The sequence below is a fragment of the Microcaecilia unicolor genome, chromosome 2 (genome assembly GCF_901765095.1).
Source record: "Microcaecilia unicolor chromosome 2, aMicUni1.1, whole genome shotgun sequence".
NCBI classification, from domain to species: domain Eukaryota; kingdom Metazoa; phylum Chordata; class Amphibia; order Gymnophiona; family Siphonopidae; genus Microcaecilia; species Microcaecilia unicolor.
The window spans coordinates 136,204,213-136,227,162 of record NC_044032.1 but is presented as its reverse complement, the minus strand read 5'-3'; the positions used below and the strand labels follow the sequence as shown (position 1 = coordinate 136,227,162).

At 39.8% G+C, this 22,950-nt stretch overlaps 1 protein-coding gene across 1 annotated transcript in view; it reads right to left on the bottom strand.

Annotated features, from left to right (window-relative positions):
• Positions 1–6,884: 6,884 nt before the first annotated feature.
• Positions 6,885–22,950, bottom strand: part of VCAN (versican) — a 245,943-nt gene continuing 229,877 nt past the window's right edge. The window contains exons 13-15 of the mRNA XM_030193355.1: positions 14,657–14,801; positions 9,682–9,864; positions 6,885–9,172 (exon numbers count right to left, since the gene is read on the bottom strand). Of these exons, the coding sequence (XP_030049215.1) occupies positions 9,051–9,172; positions 9,682–9,864; positions 14,657–14,801 (450 nt within the window). The 3' untranslated portion in view covers positions 6,885–9,050. The remainder of the gene's footprint in view (positions 9,173–9,681; positions 9,865–14,656; positions 14,802–22,950) is intronic.

The following is a 22,950-nucleotide window of genomic DNA, read 5'->3' as shown; positions in this document are numbered from 1 at the left end:
GCCCATTCCCCTTTTTGAGATATGCGCTATGAGAATTAGGCATCCTGCCTTATGCAATAGCTTCCAACCAGGTGCACTTGCAAATTTTAATGGTGGGCCAATTGGCATCAATAATTGGTTGTTGGCACCCAATTATTGATGGTTAAGAGCTTGTTAGCCAATTAATTTCTCTGCACATCTTGGAAGTGCCTCAATTTGGACTACAGAATCTGGGGTTAAATGTCTATGTTCCTGTACAGAATACTAGTATAACTGGTATATATGCATATATACCGGTTAGCGGAGGAGTGGCCTAGTGGTTAGGGTGGTGGACTTTGGTCCTGGGGAACTGAGTTTGATTCCCGGCACAGGCAGCTCCTTGTGACTCTGAGCAAGTCACTTAACCCTCCATTGCCCGCCGCATAGAGCCTGCCATGAGTGGGAAACCGTGGGGTACAAATGTAACAAAAATAAAATATAATATATGTGTTTAGGCAGAAGCACATATGACAACCATATAGCTAGTCCTCCTAGACTGGAGAGAGATGCATGTAACGTACAGTATTCTATAAGTTATACATGTAAGTGTGCACTCTGCCCATATTAATGCCAATCTACAAACAGGGATGGCTCAAGGCATAGTGGTGTTCTGAGTCAACTTGATTTGACCCCCATCGCATCACTTCTGGTGCCCCTCCCTTCTCCCCCCTCACGGGTTCAGCATATCTCCCCCCTCCCACACACACACACTGGTCCAGTCTCTCTCTCTCCCTCTCCTCTGTCCCCCTTCTTGCAGGTCTGGTACTGCTCCCTTCCTCCAAGAGGCTGGCCGAAGCAGCCTGTCATACTGTGGTTAATGTCACAGGTGACCAATGTAAACTTTACAGGATCACTGTGGAGTGAGAGAGGTGAGGGAGCACCGTCGGACCCATAGGGAGGGGGAAGAGAGAAAGGGAGAGAAGAAAGAGCTTAGCCTGTAGACCAGATGAGGTCAGAGACTGGGTGTTTTGACACCTTAAACTGCTGGCACCCTGGACCAAAGTCTCACTTGGTTCAATGGTTAAGCCAGCCCTGTCTACAAAGTACACGCTATTGAAGTTAGGCATGTACTTACTGAATAGCATGTAGCTAGATTATCGTGACTGATATACATGTGTTCACGTGTTCATAAATGAATAAAATACTACTAATTAAGCACAGAATTTCTGCCAAATTTACATGGTTCCTTAAAGAATTACTCTTCCCCTCATACTTTTATAAAATAGGATTTCAGATCTATTCCCAGTAGTGCATAAATTCTCTTAGATATCTACTCCAAAAGTGAAAAACTGTGTGCATACTCTATGTATATACATGTATTTTACATGACCCAGCTTCTCCCCAGGGAGCACAATCACATAGATTATATACAAGTACCCATGTTCTTGTCAGCAACTGTCCTTTTATACATATATACATACATGTAATTTTATAATAGTTTTATAATAGCCATTTTCCACATATACAACATGCTTCAAACACTGAAAATACTTTCTAAACTTAAACCCTATAAGTTTCATGTCAAAGTAACTGCAACCTAATAGTTGTGTCTAAATGTCTATGTATATGATTTTTGAATGTAGGCCATTTTCACCTTTTTGGTTGAAGATGTAACATATAGATAGGTAAGAGAGTAAGAAGAGTTCGAAAATAAGGTGACCGATTTAAAGAAAATTGCACACGAGGTCAAAGAGATGGTTAAATATTTTCTCAGCTAGGGTAGGAGTGGAGAAACATGTCCTGCTGCAGTATGTGCAACCCGAGTCACTCCTTGTGTGTGTGAGTGAGACTAACAAGTTAGTTACTTCGTCCATTAAAGGTCTGGTTGAAGAGCCAAGCTTTCACCTGCTTGGCTTGAGATAGTCTTGTGTTAAGCTATTCTGGAGAAGACTCATTTGTGGGTATCACATCATGTAATGTCTTTTGGAGAGGGTGTGGTTAGTGATAGTCCTTAGGAGGACCTTAGTGTCCTTGGCAGTGTGTAGAGGATCATCCTATTCTTCAGGTACTCGGGGCCATTCTGTTTCAGGGCCTTGAAGATCAGACATAGAGTTTTAAATTCAGCCCTGTATTGTACTGGTAGCAAATGAAGGTTTTGCAAAAAATGGTGTGATATGGACATGTCGCTTGCAATCTTCTATGAGTTTTGCTGCTGCATTCTGAATCAACTGAAGCTGGTGCAGGTCCTTTGTAGTCAGACCATTGTATAGTGCATTGCAGTAATTCAGTCTTGATGTTATCATGGTATTCACAACTGGGATAAGATTTGCCTTCTCAGTGTAAGGAGAAAGGCAGTGTAGGTGTTGCAAATAGTGGAAGCAGCTCTTGAAGGTTGCTTGGATTTGGGAAATCAGAGTAATTATTGAATCTATGTGCATCAACTTGCATTTGTCCACTTTAAAATTCTTCTGACATTTGAATGCCCAGTATTCCAATTTCCTAAGGTCTTCCTGCAATATTTCACTGTCCATATGTGTTTTAACAACCTTGAATAGTTTTGTGTCATCTGCAAATTTAGGGGTTCTTTTACTAAAGCTTAGCTCAAGTTATCTGCAGCAGGACCCACAGGAATAAAATGGGCTCTGCTGCAGATAACTTGAGCTAAGCTTTAGTAAAAGACCTCCTTAATCACCTCACTTATTCTGATTTCCATATCATTTAAAAATATGCTAAATAGAACCAGTCCCAGTACCAATCCCTCTGGCACTCCACTGTTCACCCTCCTCCATTGAGAGAAATGACCATTTAACCCTACCCTCTGTTTTCTGTCCAATAACCAATCCTAATTCACATGCCTAACAAATCTCCAAAGATAATGCAGTAAAATGTACTATCTTTGCTTGGCAAATGCCCTCTCAGAAATCAACAGACTGCAAAAGACTAGGTCAATTGCGGCTACCAGAGCTTTCTGTTAGAGACTGCAGACCAACAGATTGTAAGTTCCCTTGGACAGATAAATAACTTGGATTTGGGAAGGTAATGTAATTAAAGGGGTCTATTACTAAGGTGTACTAGTGTTTTCAGTTTGCGTTAAACAATGAGACGCCCATAGGAATATAATGGGTATCTCAGTGTTTAGTGACAGCTGATTTTTAGCATGAGCTAAAAATGTTAGCACACCTTAGTAAAAGACCATCTAAATATAAAATCCAAATGGAAGATCAGTAATCACCCTTTCTATCCTGTTGGTGGCTCACCCTACTAGGAAAGAAGAGGGGGGGAGGGGACAGAGAGAGAGAGAGAGAGTGTTCCTTTAATCCCCCTTCTTCCTACTACTAGGAAGGAATGGGGAAGAGCCCCCTTTGCCTCTTTTTATATTACATGATCAGTGCATAAGAAGTCATTTTGCCCCCTTTCCTCCTACTAGTGAACAGGAGAAGAAGGCCTGAAATGCTTCTGTCCTTTATAAGAATGAAAGACAGGAAGTTTTTCTCATTCCCCTTCTGCACCTTGTTGTAAGCAGCAGAGTAAGAAAAAAAAAACATTCTAGGCTACACCTAACTCCCATAAAAGAATAAATAAGAGGAACCAATAGACTCCCATCATTGCTTTCAACAGGTGGTGAGCAAGAGAGAGGCCTACAGATCTTCATGCTCCTGCCGGTTGGTCAGCAGCAGTGGGTCAGCAGTGTCCACAACTATAGTTGGCCTATTGCTCTTCAGCAGTAGGATCTTAGTGTGCTCATGGATTCCCTGACTGGCCTAATACTCTCAGTTAAGAGGGTCAGGAAGTATCTCAAAGATCTGAATCAAACTGCTGGGCACTTTAGGAGGGTATGAACCTGTTTCAGAAATCTTTAAAGCCCTGTAGTTTATAGTGGAAAGTGTTTCCATGATTTAATATATATTATGGAATGCTTACTGTATTTCACAGATATGATTCCCATTTCAAGTTCTTGTCTTACCTTTATTGCACTTTATTTGTGCCCATTATCGGGTATATCTATAAAATAGGCACTAACATTTGCATGCTGATTATCAGTGGAAATGTTTAGAATAATGGAATATATGCATGCAAATGCCCAAAACTCAAGTGCTATTCTGTAAATGCAAACATATCTTACGTGGTGTGTATTTTGCAGGTAGGTATACACATAGAACATAGGAACATAAGAATAGCCATACTGGGTCAGACAAATGGTCCATCTGGCCCAGTATCCTGTTTCCAACAGTGGTCAATCTATGTCACAAGTACCTGGCAAAACCCAAATAGTAGTAAGATTTCATGTTACAATCCCAGGGCAAGCAGCAGCTTCCCCCATGTCTATCTCAATATCAGACTTTGGTCTTTTCCTCCAGGAACTTGTCCAAACCTTTTTTAAACCCAGATATACTAACCTCTGTTACCACATCCTCTGACAATGAGTTCCAGAGCTTAACTTTTCAACCAGTGAAAAAATATTTCTTCCTAGTTGTTTTAAAAGTATTACCATGTAACTTCATTGAGTGTCCCCTAGTCTTTACTTTTTGAAAGAATACAAAATCGATTCACTTTTACCCATTCTACACCACTCAGAATTTTGTAGACCTCTATCATATCCCTTCCTCAGTCGTATCTTTTCCAAGCTGAAGAGTCCTATCCTCTTTAGCCTTTCCTCATAGGCAGGGTGTAGGTGGAGTGTAGGCAGAACTGTGCACAAAGGGTCCAATATTCAAAATGATTTAAATGGCTAGGAGAGGTTCCTGGCTGTTTAAGTCGCCTGCCCATGGCTAACTGGATAGTGATGTTGAAAATGCCCAGTTAGTACCTAAACTGAAACTGGCTATTTTGGGAACTTTGCGGGGGTGGAGTCAGCATATAGCTGGATAAGTGCCAATTTTCAGCACTTTACCAGCTATGTGCCGACTCCACCCCTGGAAAGCTCCCCAAATAGCCATGAAAGTAGGCAAGCTTGTTGTAGTTACAGCAGATATTCAACAGGCAGCATGAGAAAGGGAGAGAAGAGGGAGAAAGAAGGGGATAGGAGAGTATAAGTTTGATGTGCACAGATGGGGTGAGAGTTAATTAATCACGCGTCTTTTAGATTGTAAGCTCTTTGAGCAGGGATTGTCCTTCTATGTTAAATTATACAGTGCTGCGTAACCCTAGTAGCGCTTTAGAAATGTTAAGTAGTAGTAGTAGTAGTTTGAATCAACTTCTGAGTTTAGAGGGCTGTGACCAGGTAACCGTCTACTGTGTCATTTTATTGTTCCTTTAGTACACAGAAAAAGGAAGCTTCAGGATGTTGATTTCCTGTGCAGGGCCGCCAAGAGGGGTAGGCGGGGGACAAAATTCCCCGGACCTGGCACCGACGAGACTCTTCCTGCCTGCTTCCAGGTCTGTCTTCTCCTGCATGCCGCCCAGGACCCAGATGATTGCATTAACACGATATCATGTTAATACAATCATCCGGGTCTCGACTCTCAGTATGGACAGGAGCGGCGCAGGAGAAGCAGAAGTGGAGCCAGTTTGACGGCGCGGGGGAGCAAGAATGGCGTGAGAGTGGATTACCGCCGGCACTGTCGCACATTTTCAATGCAACACATTGAGACGCCGGAGCTGGCAGAACTCCGTTTGGGGGAGCGGCCGCTCCCCTGGCTACGCACCTGAGGAGAAGACAGAACAGGAGAGCAGACAGAAAGGTGGAGGAGTGGGGACGCAGTGCAGCTGTGGTGGCCTGGGGGAGGGGGTGCACGCAGTGGTCCAGTCCTGCCCCCAGCCCAGCTGTGTCTCTTGGTTGCCCTGTTCCTCTGCCATAAACCACATTCACTGAACATCCAAACAAATGAAAAAGATGAATCTATATTATTGGTCAACTTGCTTCCACTGGTTGAAACATTAATCCATTCTGACTGATGATAAAATGAGGTGTATTCCATGGCATTACGGGCTTGATTAGCTTTTTTTTTTTAATTATTTATAGAGAGAATGGGAAGAAAGTCTTAGTAAATCAGGACATCTGCATGTTTCTCACTCTTTTGTAAAAAGGATCATTGTTCTTTGGGATACCTGTATATGTAAGCCGCATTGAGCCTGCCATGAGTGGGAAAGCGCGGGGTACAAATGTAACTAAAATAAAAAAGTTATACGTTTTTCTTCTTAGTGTTCTCCATTTTTGTAAAGCGAGTCAAGTACTTTAGCAGTGGGCTTTTGGCATGTTGATGTATGGAAGCATTCTGTCCTTGTGAAACCCTTCATTCCTGCTTTATTAGGAACAATAGAGATTTCGTCAGAAATTGAATAAAGTATGGGGCCCTTTTACTAAGCTGCATATGTGCCTACGTGCATCTTATGCATGTCCATTTTGAACTACCGCCTGGCTACCGCATGGCCCGGGCGGTAAGTTCATTTTTTTATGCACATCCGCTACGCACACCGGAAACTTTCCAGGTGCACAGCGCTAGCTGGACAGTAATCGGCATTCTATGCTCGCTGACTATTACTGCCTGGTTGACACTTGAGACCTTACCGCTAAAGCGGTGGTAAGGTCTCAGACCCAAAATGGACGGCAACAATTTTCATTTTGCCGCATGACCAGAAGTCCATTTTCGGCCAAAGAAAAGAGGCCTGGTTTGCAGGTGCGCTGAGAAATGGACCTGCTGCGTGTCCAATACACACGTCTACACCAGCGCTGGCCATTTTTCGGCACACCTTAGTAAAAAAAAAACCCTAAAACTTCTGACTTTTGATCACAGCACATCAGTCTTGGAAAGAGTGAGAATACAGAATGAAACACAGAAAAGTCCTATTTTTTTCTAACCTCTGAAACATTATTTTGGAATAAGTTTGAACTTCTCAGCATGTACTAATCCCAGCAACAACCCTCAGAGCAATCATATTTAAATAGAATTTCTATTTGAAGGAAAAAAAAAACACAAGTCACAGGGTAGCAAAACAAGATTTTTTAGGTTTCTTTGGTGAAACAGAAGCAGATATAAAAGTTACAAAGGTTTTAAACTTGATTTCACAACCTTCCCCCCCTCCCCAGACATTCACATTATACACTATACAAGTTATAATATAAATACAGGAAAAAAAAGTATTATATGCATTGCAATTGTAGAAAACACAAAGTCAACACAGTGATGCATTATTGTCAGGAACAGAAAATGGTCCGAATACATTACGTAGGTGCAGAAGTCAATTAAGTTCCTTAATGACACAGTCTGCAATGATAACTATTAGCTGAGCTGTCATAGCAGTTGATTTTATGGATAAGCCAAAATCATACATCAGCTTCTAAATTCAGATCATTTGTGCTTTTTCACACATTTTACAAGGTAACAAGAAATGGTAGTAAGTAATTTCTTGTGGTATAATTCTTACAATATTTTCAAATTCCAAAAAATATCAGCTTTATGATACTTCCTAAACATAGAATTAAATAAAGTCTGTCTTATTTAAGAAAACGTCAGTCCCATTTGTTTAATATTAGAATTTGAATATACTGTTTTTCTGGACACGTATAGGTTTTAATCATTTAGGGCCTCTTTTACTAAAACACGCTAGGGATTCCCAGCACGGAAAATGAGAGGAAGCCCCTTCCTCTCATTTGCCGCATGTGAATCGTTAGCCCGACTTTGTAAAAGAAGCCCTAAATCATAGCCAGCTAGTAAGTTTGTTTGAAATTACACTCTGGTTCATTCCCTTAGGGTTTTTTTTTACAAAGCCACGCTAACAATTCTCACACAGCAAATGAGGGGAAGCCCCCAGGAACTGAATGGATTTCCTCTCATTTGCCACACTGAGAATCAGTAATACAGCTTTATAAAAGAGGCCCTTAATGCGTTAGGGAAATTCAGGGGCTAATACTGCAAAGTACTCACCATAAAATTATCAGTTACCTCTCAAAGGCAAAATAAAATCCAATAAATTAAAACAGTATGGCTTACGTCATTTATTTATGTATCCTTCACAGCTGCAGCAGTCATACACAAACATTCACTATTTTATTTTAAAAAGATTAAAAATGGTTATATGTACAAAAAATTACTTATTTTTCTTTTCTTTTTTTTTTTTAATATAAAATCTAGGCCTAGATCCATGTTAAACTGTAGATAATTGTAAGATATTGTGGTTAATGTAAAATGGAAGCCATCTTAAAAAGCTGCCCTGGTTGAGAGATTTAGGAATCTATTCAGAATGTGCTATAAGCTTTTAACATGGAAAGCTCATGTTATTAGCGCAAAGTCCCCACTGAACTAAATGGGTTTTGTCCTAAATGAGGTGGGTTTTCACCTTAAAAACAGTGCATGTTCATGAATACAGCCCTTAATGTACTTTGACCTCTACAGAGCTTCTTGGTCATATTAAAAAAAACAAAACAAAAAAGTCAGCCCTTAATACAATCCATTCTTGTGAGTGAGGGCTCAGGAATGAAGAAATGTTCAATGCTGCAGTCCCTTAGTTCAAACTTAATATGTGCCATGATTGAAGCCTTAAACTGCTTCTATATGTGCTCTTAAATGATACCAAGTTTTCCATAAAATGTCCTTTGAATGCTTCTCTTCCTCCAGCAACAAGAGGCTTTCTGTCACATTTAAAAACATGAACATATTTAAACCATTTCCAGCCTAGATGAGCTAACTAAAAGCAGCTTAACCGCTGATCAAAGATTCCTCTGCCTAAGCAGCATCCATCATTAAATATGTCTGAACTTAGAATGACTTTCATTTTATATACAGGATTTAAACCAAAAACAAACTTAATATTAAATCATCTTATTTACATTTAATTGGCACTAAAATGGAGCAGTTTAAATATTACACTAGGCTGCTATATTAATTACAAAATGGTCCCCACTGGTTTTATAACTTAGAACTTTGAGTAGACTGGAAATGGTCATACATGATTATATTTTAAAGTTTTTCTACCTTGTGTTTTTACTTTCCTATGAATACCCATGCTTCATTCAGAATGTAATTTTAACACTGTAATCCACAGTTTCAAATCACTTTAACAACATTTCTAGAAGATTTTTTTTTTTTTTTTGAAAGGCACAGTAAGTGGGGACTTTGGCAGAAATGCTGAAAACTTTCTGTTCATCCTTTGTTTCAGCGTGGTGAATCTTGCCATGTCCTGATCCAGTGGTGATAGTGTTTTGATGAGCTTGTCTTCTCTGGTGGAGAGAATTTATAGTAATATTTCTTAGAATAAGTCCTTTGGAAAGTGGAAGCTGCAGAAAGAAATGAAACATGGGGAAACAATCAAAATTCACGCTAAAAGACTTGTGGATACATTTTTAGAAATAGTTACTTTGGGGTCCTTTTACTAAGGTGTGCTGAAAAATGGCTTGCAGTAGTGTAGGCGTGGATTTTGGACATGCGCCGATCCATTTTTCAGAGCACCTGTAAAAAAGGCCTTTTTTAAACTTTTTGCCGAAAATGGACGTGGGGCAAAATCAAAATTGTAGCGCGTCTATTTTGGGTCTGCAACCTTACCGCCAGCCATTGACCTAGCGGTAAAGTCTCATGCGGTAACCAGGTGGTAATGATCTATGCGCATCAAATGCCACTTGGTGCGCGTCCGATACGTTCATCCAAAAATAAAAATTACGATTTGGTCGCATGTATCGGACGCGCGCTAAAAATGAAATTACTGCAAGAGCCACGCGGTAGCCGGGCAGCAAGTCCATTTTGGTGCGGCTTAGTAATAGGGCCCCTTTAGTCTTCAGTGGGAACTTACGGTACATGCAGGTGACTTTGGGTAAGTCCCATCTTCCATCTCCTCGGCAACGGATGGTTGGAAGGTGGCGCTGAATGAAGCCGTCTTTACAGTGGTATCTAATCATGGAGTTGATTTCATAGCGGGGCTTCATCTGTCCAAACGTCTTTGCATTTTCCACGATAGGAGGCTGACCACACGCAACTACAGACAAAAATAAAGATAAGCATGATTGCTTACATTATGTTCCTCTTACTAAAGCCATAGTACAATCACATACCTCAACTGTGCATGGACCAAAATGTTTATTTTGGGGGGGGGGGGGATTTGGAGTGGGCAGTGGGAGTGAGGTATTTTTTTTTGTCTTTTCTAAATAGTGTATGTGATTTTTATTGAATTGTAAGCTGCTTGAATCTTCACTGATCATGAATGGGATGTAAAGATATGTGATTTTATAATGACACTTATGTGAGAAGTCCAAAAAACACCCAATTTAAGTCCATTTTATAGGAACAGAACAAACTTAGGGGTCCTTTAATCAAGCCACACTAGAAAGTGGCCGGTGATGCGATTAGTGCGTGAGCTTGCCATGCATTTGTGGCCACTTTCTAGTGCAGCTGAAAAATTGGAAATAATATACTCCTCCTACAATTTGACATGTCAAGTGCCTTCGATATGGTTGACCACGGAATCCTATTACACATTCTTGAATATTTTGGCATTGGAGGAAATGTCCTGAACTGGTTCAAGGGGTTCCTAACCCAGCGTTCGTATCAAGTTCCATCAAATTCAACCACATCTAATGCATGGACACCTGAATGTGGAGTACCACAAGGATCACCCCTCTCACCAACCATTTTCAACCTAATGATGATCCCTTTGGCAAAACTCCTATCAAACCATAACCTCAACCCATATATATATACGCCGATGATGTAACAATATACATCCCTTTCAAACAAGACATCAAAGAAATCTACAACGAAATCAATCAAAGTCTACACATCATGAACACATGGGCAGATTCATTTCGTCTGAAATTAAATGCAGAAAAAATATATTCAAATATTTTTTACCACGGGATTAATGCACGTTGCTGCCCAAACTACCATGGGACACCTCAGCTCATTCTGTGGTAATGCCCTTTTATCACACAGTAGGCCTGTGTTAAGCCTACCGCACCTTAGTAAAAGGGCCCCTTAGTCAATGCTTCTGTGAGCCTGACATGGTATTTTTTAAACTGAATTAAGCCCTTATGAAGAAGCCACATCTGTAATGAATACTGCGGGATTTTACTGACACAGCTAACAATACAGAGAGGGTCCAAAGGACAAGAAACGTCCAAAATACCACAAAAGCACCAGGAGCCTTCAGAAATGGGACACGGTTCTTTGTTAATAACCATCAAAATTCCAAAATAGACCCGACACTGGCCGTGTTTCGGCACTCAGCGCCTGTGTCAGGGGTCTGGGTGTTCAAAGACTGAAGCTTCTTTCCTACAAAGTAGGATAGCGATCCATACGGTTCGTTCGAAGAAAGTTGTACTCGATATGTCAGAAATGTCAAGTCCCTTCGTATCTTGTTCAGAGAGCAAAATGTTCCTTCTATATTTCTATGTAATTATTTCTGAGAAATTAAAGGATTTTGGTTAAAAGCAAAACAAAAATCTGTTCATACCTTGATGCACATTTATTTAAATAAGATTTTTAGCAGTACATTCCAGTGGTTCATTAGTAGTTGTTTTATGTTTATTTTCTCATGTTTAGTCCTTTTACATTTTGAGGTCCTTTTATTAAGCCACAGTAAAAAGTGGCCTGTGGTAGTGTAGGCATGTGTATTGGGCACGCACTGGTCCAATTGTTACCACATGTACAAAAAAATGTTTTTTTTTAATGGGACGAGAAAAGGGCCTGCGGTAAAATGAAACCAGTGCGCCCAAAACTGGCCTGAGCCCTTAACGCCATCCATTGATCTAGCAGTAAAGGCTCACGTGCTACACTCATGGTGACCGGTTGGCGCACACCAAGTGACGATTACCGCCAGAACCTGCGCACATAGGAGGAAATAAATAAATAATTCATCCAGGCATTATGGGTGTGCACCATATCTGAAATTACTGCCAGGAGGACGCACTGGCCTGTTGTTAGTCTCATTTTGGAGCACGCTGCATGCACGTAGAGCCTACCGTGGCTTAGTTAAAGGGCCCCTTTGTTTTTAGTTGTACGTGCTTAGTTCCTTATGTTTTATGTATTATTTTTTATATGACATACATATGCATTTTATATTTTGATATGAATTGTATGTGCTTAATTCCTTATGTTCTATTTTACATTTTTTTAATGACATACATATGCATTTTTTTAGAGTTTGATTATGACCCAATGCAGGCGGTTAGTGCCGCTGAAACACGGACTGTATCAGGTCCTTCTACTCAAGCTGCAAATACAGTGTATTTGAGCACCCTTTCCTGTGTTAGATCGTCCTTTGGCCAGCCTCTACTTTCTCCTGCTTGTACTGTTTCTCCAGTAGAGGTTCCTCCTGTTTGCTGTGCCTGTAAATCTAGCCTCAGCACATTGAAATGTAGGTGCAAACCTTTATTTGCATAAATATTCACACCTAATTGCAACAGGAGCACACACAACTTCCAGTGTTCTGTAAGTTGTCTACAAAAATGTCAGACCCGCCTATACCCCGCCCTTGCTCCTGCCCCATAAGTACGAAATTATAGAACAGCGATTAGGCACTATCCCTTGGAGTCTATATATGGTGACTAAAGTTGCACGTGCATGTGCAACTTAATTGATTAATGAGCCAATAATTGGCTGCTAACAACTAATTGTTAGCATTAATTGGCATTAATTGGGAGTTACGCGGACATTGTATTCTATAACACTGTCTGCGGAACTCCTAGAATGCATAATTTCAAGGGGGATCGTTCTAGGGACATTCTCAGAATTTACACAGATTGTTATAGATTAGACTCAATTGGCACCTAAAGTTAGGCGTCATTTAAGCGCTTACTGCTATTCTATAAAGGACATGGAGTAGCGCTCAGTGCTTACATTTTTCAGCGCCAGTTATAGAATCTAGTCCTATGGGGCCATTTATGAGAGGCAGTGTGTACACTTACCTGGATGGCAGTATTGTAGAAATTTATGTGCATAATTTGCACATACATTTTAAGCGACCTGCTATAGAATAAGGGGTATGTTTTCTGATTTCCTACTTTTACACTAATACACCCCTGGCCAGTTTTATAAGCATATAAAATGTTCTATACGCTCAAGTCACTTATATATTTGCCCCAAAATGGTTTTAGTGTGTGCTAAAATGGAAGCATACAACAAAACAAAATTGTATTGTTTTTATTTATTCTGTAATTTTATCCCTGGGGTTTCCATGTCACTTCAAAATGAAAGCATGTTGCTAAATCTCTTCCCTTAAGGTTATTCTGCCTTAGCTGTTTTTTATTGCCTAGTTCACTACTAAAACTTTGTACTGATTCTGTGATCCTAGCCTGACTTGCCAAGAACAGCATTGTTCTGATTTATTAAAACACAGATTAGCTTTTAGTGGCCATGTCACGGAGATAGGTTAGTTGGCTAATTCGTAAAGACTTCTCCTCTAAATCTGTCCACACAAGTGGATTGGAAAGATAGATTACATGTGGCATTCAGAAACTTTAAAAGAACAGAGTTACACATCATCAGAATTTATTGCAAGGCCAGTGGCATAAGTTTAAGCTTAGGCTTAACGTCAGAACTGGATCTATAATAAATAAAATGAAGTTTTGTGCTTTCCAGTACGACTAAGACATTTATGCAACAAACTTTATAGTATACAGTAAGGCCCTCTTGTGCTTGTTAAAAATAAAAATACTAAACAGAGAGAAATAATATGGAATGCTCACCCTCCATATTATTTATTGAGCACTCAGGGGTCCTTTTACTAAAGTGCGCTGAAAAACGGCCTGCGGTAGTGCAGGCGTGTGTTTTGGATGCACACAGAATTATTTTTCAGCGCACCTACAAAAAATGTCTTTTAAAAAAATTTTTTGCAAAAAATGGACGTGCAGCAAAATGAAAATTGCCGCATGTCGATTTTGGGTCTGAGACCTTACCGCAAGCCATTGACCTAGCGGTAAGGTCTCATGCGGTAACCAGGCAGTAATAGTCTATGTGTGTCAAATGTCACTTGACGCACATAGCTGCTGCATGTCAGAAAATAAAAAAAATATTTGTTTGGATGCGCATAGTGGATGTGCGCCAAAATTGAAATTACTGCAAGGGCCACGTGGTAACCAGGTGGTAACTGCAATTTGGGGCACATTGGGCGCACATAGGCACCTATGCAGCTTAGTAAAAGGGCCCCTCAGTAAAGAATAACTAGATAATACCTACTAGATCCAAATGTTACCTAATGACCATGCATAGTCCATTCAATATCTTCTAGCAACTGGTCCAAAATGAACAGGCTTCCTCCCTTCCTCCCTCTCAAGATATGATGAAATCCCTATCCAGTTCATCTCCATTCCCCCCTCTATCCCTTGGTGATCACAACCATCTCACCCAACTGAGGACTTTTCCTCCTCCTGATGTCTGTATGGCAAAATAACCCATCTCACTAATACTGCAGTCACCCTTTGACAAAAGATCCTTTCCCTCTGCTTCAGCAGACCTGGTTATCCCCCAGCCCTGCCAGCACCTCTCCAGAATGTGAACTCACTCTTCCAAATGGTCTCAGGTCTTCATGAGCAGAATGGTCACCAAAGCTTTTGTGCCCAAACTACTTGATGTCAAATGATGCCAATAGGAACGTGAAAATGATGATGTACCCTTAGCAGCACTTTTCTGTACAATCTGCCTGAAAATATTTGGGACACACTGGAAAGGTGAGTTCTGTACAAGTGCTTGGGATGCCCATAAGGGCCAAATGGGCTGGGATGCCTATAGGTTCAGTGAAGGGGGATGGGGCTTCAGGCTCATTTTTGCTATACCTGTTCCTTTTTTGCAGGTGTATGTGAGATGATAATTGCATGGCACATCATTCCATTGGCCATTTTCATGCCAAATCATAACCACGCAGTCTTCACCAGTAGAAAAGAAACTGTCTGGTTGGTTTGGTCTCCAGTTGTCATATTGCTGTGAAACAGAAACAGAATCAGCGTTCTTAAGTTAGAAAGGTTTACAATTCAGGGTTGATAAGTTTCTACTTTCCACAATGCAACTCCTAGAATGCGGGAGAACTCAATTATTACTACTACTACTACTTAACATTTCTAGAGCGCTACTAGGGTTACGCAGCGCTGTACAAATTAACGAATAAGGATGGTCCCTGCTCAGAAGAGCTTACAAGCTAAAGGACAAAATGTCAAGTTGGGGTATATGAGATTTCCTGAGAAGAGATGTAGTGATTAGGTGCCGAAGGCGACATTGAAGAGGTGGGCTTTGAGCAATTATTCAACATTACTAGCCAAACTGTAATCACACAATGGTAAAAGTTCAGAGATAATCAGCACTGAACACTTCATTTATTAGAATTTATATTCCACCCTTGTCCAGAGCAGAGCAGAATCAAACATACATAATAATAATAAAAACATATTAAAAAAAAACTATACAATAACCAACTATAAATGTTATATAGGTAAACAAAAAACAATCCCTTCTCCAAAGAATCTACACTCTAAGGCAGTGGTTCCCAAACCTGGTCCTGGAAGCACCCCAGTCAGTTAGGTTTTCAGGATATCCACAATGAATATTCTCTCTGAACCCCTTCCCTCCTTGGTGTCGGTACAGGCAGCTGCAGGGCAGCAGTTCATTCTCGCTGCTTGGGCCAGCCCCGCAGGCTTCTATTTGTCATGTCCCGCCTTCGCTGACATCATTGCCTGTTTCCTGTCTTGTGGAACTTGGCAGATGGAAGCCTGTGGGGCCGGCGCAAGCAATGAGAATGGATCACCTCACTGCAGGTGCCGAGAATGCCTGTACGGTACACCGGGGAGGGATGGGGTTCAGAGACAGAAGCACAGATGCCACGATGCCACGTAGGAGAAGGAGGAGATGTGGGGTAGGTTTAAAAAATCTGTGTTCTTAAAAAATATCTCCGGGAAGATATCTGTTGTGTGGTGTGGTGTGGTGTGGTGTGATGTGATGTGTGGAAGGGCCCATGGCTAAGAATCTGGTTAGCACATAAAGATAGACAAATACTGGTATGGTCCTATTTATACGCTAAACCTGGCTGGTTAGGTCTGAATATCAGGACCTAACTGGACTCTGCCCCAGAATGCTCCGACATAGCCAGTTTTAAGTTCCGTACTAACTGGTCATTTTCAGCGAGGATGACCAGTTAAGGGCTGCTGAAAATGATCGAATATCCATAAAATGTAGATGGCTCTTTGTATGACCATAATAGTGATCCTGCTATTCTATGGGATCACTGGAATAGGTAGTGTGGTGTGGATGTTAGACGTTGTTGCCCCTTTGAAAAAAAAGAATTAAAAAAAAAAAGAGTTAGAACTACTCCTTGGTTTAATGAGGAACTACTTTTATTAAAAAGATCCTGCAGACAACCAGAATGTATTTAGCTCAAAAGTAATTTACCTAAGGAAAAGCAGATAAAAATTTGCTGAAATCTACTAAACAGCAATGCTATTCTAAATTAGTAGATTCATAAGGTATGGATACAAGGATGCTTTTTAATATAGTTGAGAAGTTGTTAGATACAGAGAAAGTGACTCAGTCTCAAAAGGAAATTAAACTATCAGCTCAGGAATTAGCAGGATTTTTTAAATCTAAAATAGTCAAAATATGTTCTACTTTACCTAATATTTCAATGGATAAGGTTATGCATTATTCTACCTCTTTGATGTCAGCAACTTTGAGTGTTCCATAGACATTTTTTAAGGTGATGGACTTAACTAGAAGGCTACTGTTGAAATATTCATTTTCTCAATGTTCCCTGGACATTTGTCCTTCATACCTTTTAAAATCTTCCTCAGAAACTTTATTAACATGGTTGATGACCTGGCTTAATTTCTGTTTTGCTCAGGGGCACTATCCTAGTTATCTAGGTCACATTATCTTAATTCCAATCTTGAAAAATTCTACTGGGCCAAAATCCTAGGTTGGCAATTATATACCAGTGGCATCGATTCCTCTGTTTGCTAAAATCTTAAAGGTTTTGGTTACACAGCAACTTGTGGAATATTTAAATCAGCATAATATCCTTACATCTTCTCAATCAGGATTCAGGAAGGATTTTAGTACGGAAACATCTTTATGTGCCCTGGTATCTGAAACCAAATATTGGATCAATAGAGATATTCAAGTGCTGCTGATTCAATTCAATCTGTCAGCAGCGTTTGATATAATTGACCATGAACTGATAATGTACACCGCCTTGAGTGAATTCCTTCAAAAAGGTGGTAGATAAATCCTAATAAATAAATAAATATGGTTACTAGATGGGATAGGTATATTGGGCTGAGTTTTAAACTGGCTGAAGGAGGTTTTAACTCTCAGATCCAATCTCCCAGGGATCCCTGTTATCACCCCTTATTTTCAACATAGTGATGGTATCTCTTGGTAAAGTCTTGGACAGCTGAGCGCTATTCTATAAATGTTGCTCTAAGTTGGGCTCCATTTATAGAACAGCGTGTAACTCCAGGATCTGTGCCCAACTTTAGGCGTGGAGATTTACAGTAAAGAATGATACGGGGATGGGGATCTGCAGTAACCGTGGAGATGGGGCCGGGGACAGAGCCCGCAGAGACAGGGTGGGGACAGATCTCACGGGGACATGGTGGGGATGGGGACAGAGCCAATGAGGACGGGGACAAAGTTTGACCCCGTGTCACTTTGTACTTTGAAGCCTGTTAATGAACTAGACTGTTATTTATGTTTGAATGATGAACAGAGCCCACGGGGATGGGGCATCTCTAGTGTTTAGTGCATTCTAAAAACACTAGCGTGCTTTTGTAAAAGACCCCCTCAGTTTTAAATTTATTTATTTATTTATTTATTTTTGTTACTTAAATTGTGATACAAGTGCAAAACTTGTGCTCAATAAAATTATTGCATATTTTTAACTGCACTTTAGTTTTGATAATGTGCTTTCCTTCAGCATATCACACTATTTTCATCAGCACAACATTCAAAGCCAAAATAATGGACTTAGAGCAAAACAGAGCACTTATTGAGATTGTAGTTTGGCTGTGCAACAAATGCCACCACAGTATAATCACTTTTATACTTTCTCATGCTATTATCCAGAGATGTATTAGAATCAGAGAGAAGCAATGGAGGAGGAGAATTACAGAACTGTTACCTCCAGACATTAAGCACTGCCAAGAAAGGCAATTTGCAAGGCCACTATTAAAATATATATTTTATGGGAACTGTAATTTCTTGTCTATTGTTTTAATATTGATCTTAAACAATTTTGGCATTAAGGGCTTTCTAGCAGTTCAAGATGATCAAATTCTGACTCTGTAGGATTTTTTTTCCCATAATGTCTGACATCTCCAGGCATGGCATGCTGCGACCTCATATCTGTGATCATCAATGTACAAATTTATTTTGGCTACGCTGGCTTGCGTTTTGTTCAGTCTCTCCTGCCAGAACTGCTTAGTCCAGGAAGTTCCAGACTTTTAAACTGTTTTCTTTAGTCTCCGTCCAGTTTCTCTGCTGTATTTCAATACCTTATTTAGCCACACTTCACTGATCTGGAATAGGGTTTACAAATAAAAACTCTCAAAGTAGGTGAGGTAGTAACCATTTCATAAATTCTAATCTCAATTTTTTTGTTTTCTTTCATTTTTTTTTTTTTTTTTGCTAAATTTCCTATCCTTGGTGGGTTATAATGTACCACTGTACTTATACTGTCCCATTGCTTCTAATGGCTATAGCTTACCACTGCAGTGTCATTTTAGCAAAACCATATTTCCCCAGATAAAAATAATATTTCATCTTCAGTCATTGGCACAGTTTCCATCTGGCTGCTTTCTTTTTCTTCAGATCATTTCCCAACAAAGATCAACTGCCAACCTTGTAACAGATCCAGATCATACTGGCATGGTCCCAGATGCAATGAAACTTGTGTTTGACTTCCTGTAATTCATTATTCCCTTCCCAGACTATAGTGAAATCATTGCTAACTCATTATCCAGGAATGGGTTACACCTACGGTTTCTGACTTTAGGTTTTAATTGATAAATACCAATAAAGCATCCCCAGTTCAAAAAATTAAAAGGTGTTGATGATCGAATGAACAGTGAGGGATCAATATTTAAAAGGACATATCTAGGTAACAGTATGGATGGGCAGCCAGAAAAAGTTTGATTCATGCTGTTTCCCATGTTGTTTACAGAGATTTTTATATTATTCATTTTTGCTTGGCCATTTAGTAATTTTGTCAGTTTCTGATCATAGTGCACAGTGGGTGGAAAGAGGGTGCACTCTTTTTCTGATAAGGCATATATTTATTTAGGGGCCCTTTTACTAAGCCACGTAGACATCTACATTTTATTTATTTTATTTTGATCTCATTTGTACCCCACAGTTTCCCAACGGTGTCAGGCTCAATGTGGCTTACAACAGACCACAGAGGCAGATGCCAATGCAGTAAAATGAAGCTAATACAGCAGGAAAACCTACAAGAGATATTGGGAAAGAGTAGGAATGGACGGAAGGATTAGGGAAACCTGGAGGGAAGAGGGAAGGGGAATGTGTCCAAAATGTCTCTAGATCGATGCACTTCCAACAGTGGAGACATGCGCCCAATGCGTGCCAATTTGGAACTACCACTCGGCTACCGCATGGCCCGGGCAGTAATTTCATTTTGTATGTGCATCCGTACAAAATGAAATTACTGCCTGGGCCATGCGGTAGTCAGGTGGTATTTTCAAATTGGCGCTAACCGGATAGTAATCAGCATTGTATGTGTGCTGATGATTACTGCGCGGTTAACGCGTGAGACCTTACCACTAAGTCAATGGGTGGCAGTGAAGTCTCAGGTCCAAAATGGACGCGTGCCAATTTTCATTTTGCCACAAGTCCATTTTTGGCCAAAAAAAAGGCCTTTTTTGCAGGTGTGCTGAAAAATGAACCTATGTGCGTCCAATACACGCATCTACACCAGTGCAGGTCACTTTTCACCGCACCTTAGTAAAAGTACCCCTGTAGGTACAAAGCTTGATATATCACAAAGAAGCCAGTAATGGCATCTATGTGGTTTACAATCATAATAAAGTGAGAAGAGGACAAAAGGAAGGGAACTCAGAGTATAGAATAGGGAAAATATTAAGAAGAACGAGGGCCAAAGAGGTAAGATTTGAGCAATGCCTTGAATATCTGCCAAAAGGGTTGTTTCCTGAGGTGAGGTGAGAGGGAGTTCCATAGTGTTGGGCACAAGTTTGTGGATGTGTGGTGGTTCCACTATCAGGAAAGAGTGTATGCTTTTTCTGAAAGTGTGCCCTCTTTCCACATAGAACTAGATTCTATAATGGCACTGAAAAAAGCACTGTTCTATAAGCCGTGTTTAAAAGTTAAGTGCGGACTATAAAATAGTGCTTATGCCCGAGAATCGCACCTAAATCTAGGCATGGTCATGTGTACCAACAGAAATGTGGTGCAAATATACGCTACTATGTTAGCCACATATCCCTGTTATTCTATAACAATGCGCATAAATTTTAGGAATGCCCGTTCTTTTTTTTTATATATATTTGTATTATTTTTATTAGTTTCAATAAAACATCCATCCAAATTCATTACAAAATAGAATGTAATTTCCATTCCACAAGATGAACTATATGATAACAAAAATATAATAAAAATGAATTAATTCGAATTAAGTATACAGCAGATATACAAAAATGGAAGTTGTGTAAAAATAGGTAATAACTTGGAGGGGAAAACGAAGGACAGAGGGTAAATTAAAAAAGGGAAGAAAGGGGAAAAAGGGATCATAATATAGTGCACAGATGGCTAACTAGTGGGGTATGAGTCCAAATATTGCTGCAATGTTAAGCAAACTTTGTGATTAGACATCTGGAAATGACCAGTATTAGCTGTACAATACTTATGAATTTGTAACACATTATTCCACCAAAAATGAATGTTAAGTTGTGAATTATTCTTCCAGTTGGATAAAATATATTTGAGAGTTATTGCTATCAATATGTCCCATTCTAACCATGACCCGCCCAATTCCACACCTCTTTTTCCAAATCACATGTAAATTTTAGGCATGGATCCTGTGCCTATATTTACACTTGTTAAATTCAATTAACTTTAATTAGTGTCAATAATTGCTTGTTTAAAATCCAATTATTAGTGCTAATTGACTTGTTATTCAATTAAATTGCACACCCAAATTGGGCACATGCAATTTTTGGTGGCTTTTACAGAATTAGGGAGATAGTGCAAACTATTTCTAAAGAGTATGCATCTCAGCAAATGACAAAACATGGAATGTTTCATTTGCAATGACATTTCCTATGTCGTTGCAAACAACAGCCCGCCCCTACCTGGAGAAGTCCCACTGACTAGGGCCGTGCATGGATTTTCAGCAGCATTATCCATAAAGTTTCTTGACGGTTATCTTATCAAATGATGGTACTAAATCCCTGGATTGCTGGTTCACTTTCATCACCTCCGTTTGCACTTACTCTGTTTAACTCTGCAGTCACGCGTTATTTAGGAGTTGTGTTTGATTCTAAACTTTCTTTTGAATACCATGTTTCTGCTGTGGTTAAGAAGGGATTTTACTGGCTTCATCGCATTCATTCTATCAGTCCTTTTCTGGACTTCACGTCATCACATACATTAATTCATGCCTTAGTTATTTCACATATGGACTATCGTAATTCGGTTTTCTGTGGCATTTGCCTTTATCCTTCATCGTCTACAGACATTACAAAACTCAGCTGCCCGTTTTCTGTGCAGAGCCTAGCTCTATGATAATGTATCTCCTCTATTTATCTGATTGCACTGGCTTCCAGTCCATTTTAGATGTTCATATGAAATTCTTTGTCTTGCCCACTGAGCCCTTCATCATTAATCACAATTCCATATACTCCCTCTCGACTGTTGAGTTCACTCAATTCCAATAGATTGGTTCTCCCATCTCCAAAAGTTGCTCACTATGACTCTACCCGGCACTCTGCGTATTTTTTGTGACTCCATCACTTTGGAATAGCTTAATAGCTTACCACCAATGTCTTCAAATTCCCTTCTCAAAATTTAAGTCTCTGCTTAAAGCATACTTTTTTGAACTAGCATTTGAGACAAAATTGCCCTTAGTTGAACCTAGCTAGCCTGTATTTCACTTTGCATTTATGGCTAAGAATTTCTATCTACTTGCTATTATATTGTTTTGGATGAGTCATGTGTATAATGTCTCTATCCTACATTTATATGATGGCTGATATACCTGGCTAGTCAAAGCCGATATCCAGATATCAGCCAGTGTTGAATATTTTGGCATAACTTCAAATGCTACAGCTGGTGTTTAAATGAAATGCTGGCTGTGGAGTCTAAGTATTGACCTATGGAAAAACATCTTTAGTATTCTCTCACCCCTTCTTTGACTTGCCTTGTATCCTCCACTCATTTTTTTTTGTTCCTTTTCTCCGCTGATAATTCTTAAGTGACAGAAATTTACAAATTTGGGGGCTAAATTCTATATATGGCACCTGAAAATTCTACATAGAAAAAAATATGCCTAGACGTATTCTCTAAAGTATGCCTAAATTTTAAAGAATAGGCATAAATTTCCACGTGGTATATAGAATACACCAAGCACCGTTCCACATGACTAAATTTAGACACGGTGAATTACGCCAACTAAAACCTGGTGTAAATCCCGATGCCTAAATTAGGCGCAGAGCGGGTGTATTCGATAACGCACATACATTTTAGAAACGCCCATGACCCGCCCATTCAACACTGATAATCACACCCACTTTTCAACTATGCAACTTAGAATTTATGTGCACCACGTTACAGAATGCACTTAGATAGTAGTGCGTGTAAATTCTAATTAATGCCAATTAGTGCTGATAATTGTTAACATCCAGTTATCAGCACTGATTAGCTTGTTAACTAATTAAATTATGTGCATTGTTATGGGATACACTTTTATTTCCCCGCAGAAATCTTGGCATGATATATAGAATCCCAGGGTTGATTCCACCATAGAAGGATCCCAGAGATTATATCTATGGCATGAAAACATTGATATACACCAAATCACTTCAAACTAACTTAACTTACTTGGTGCTTAATCTAG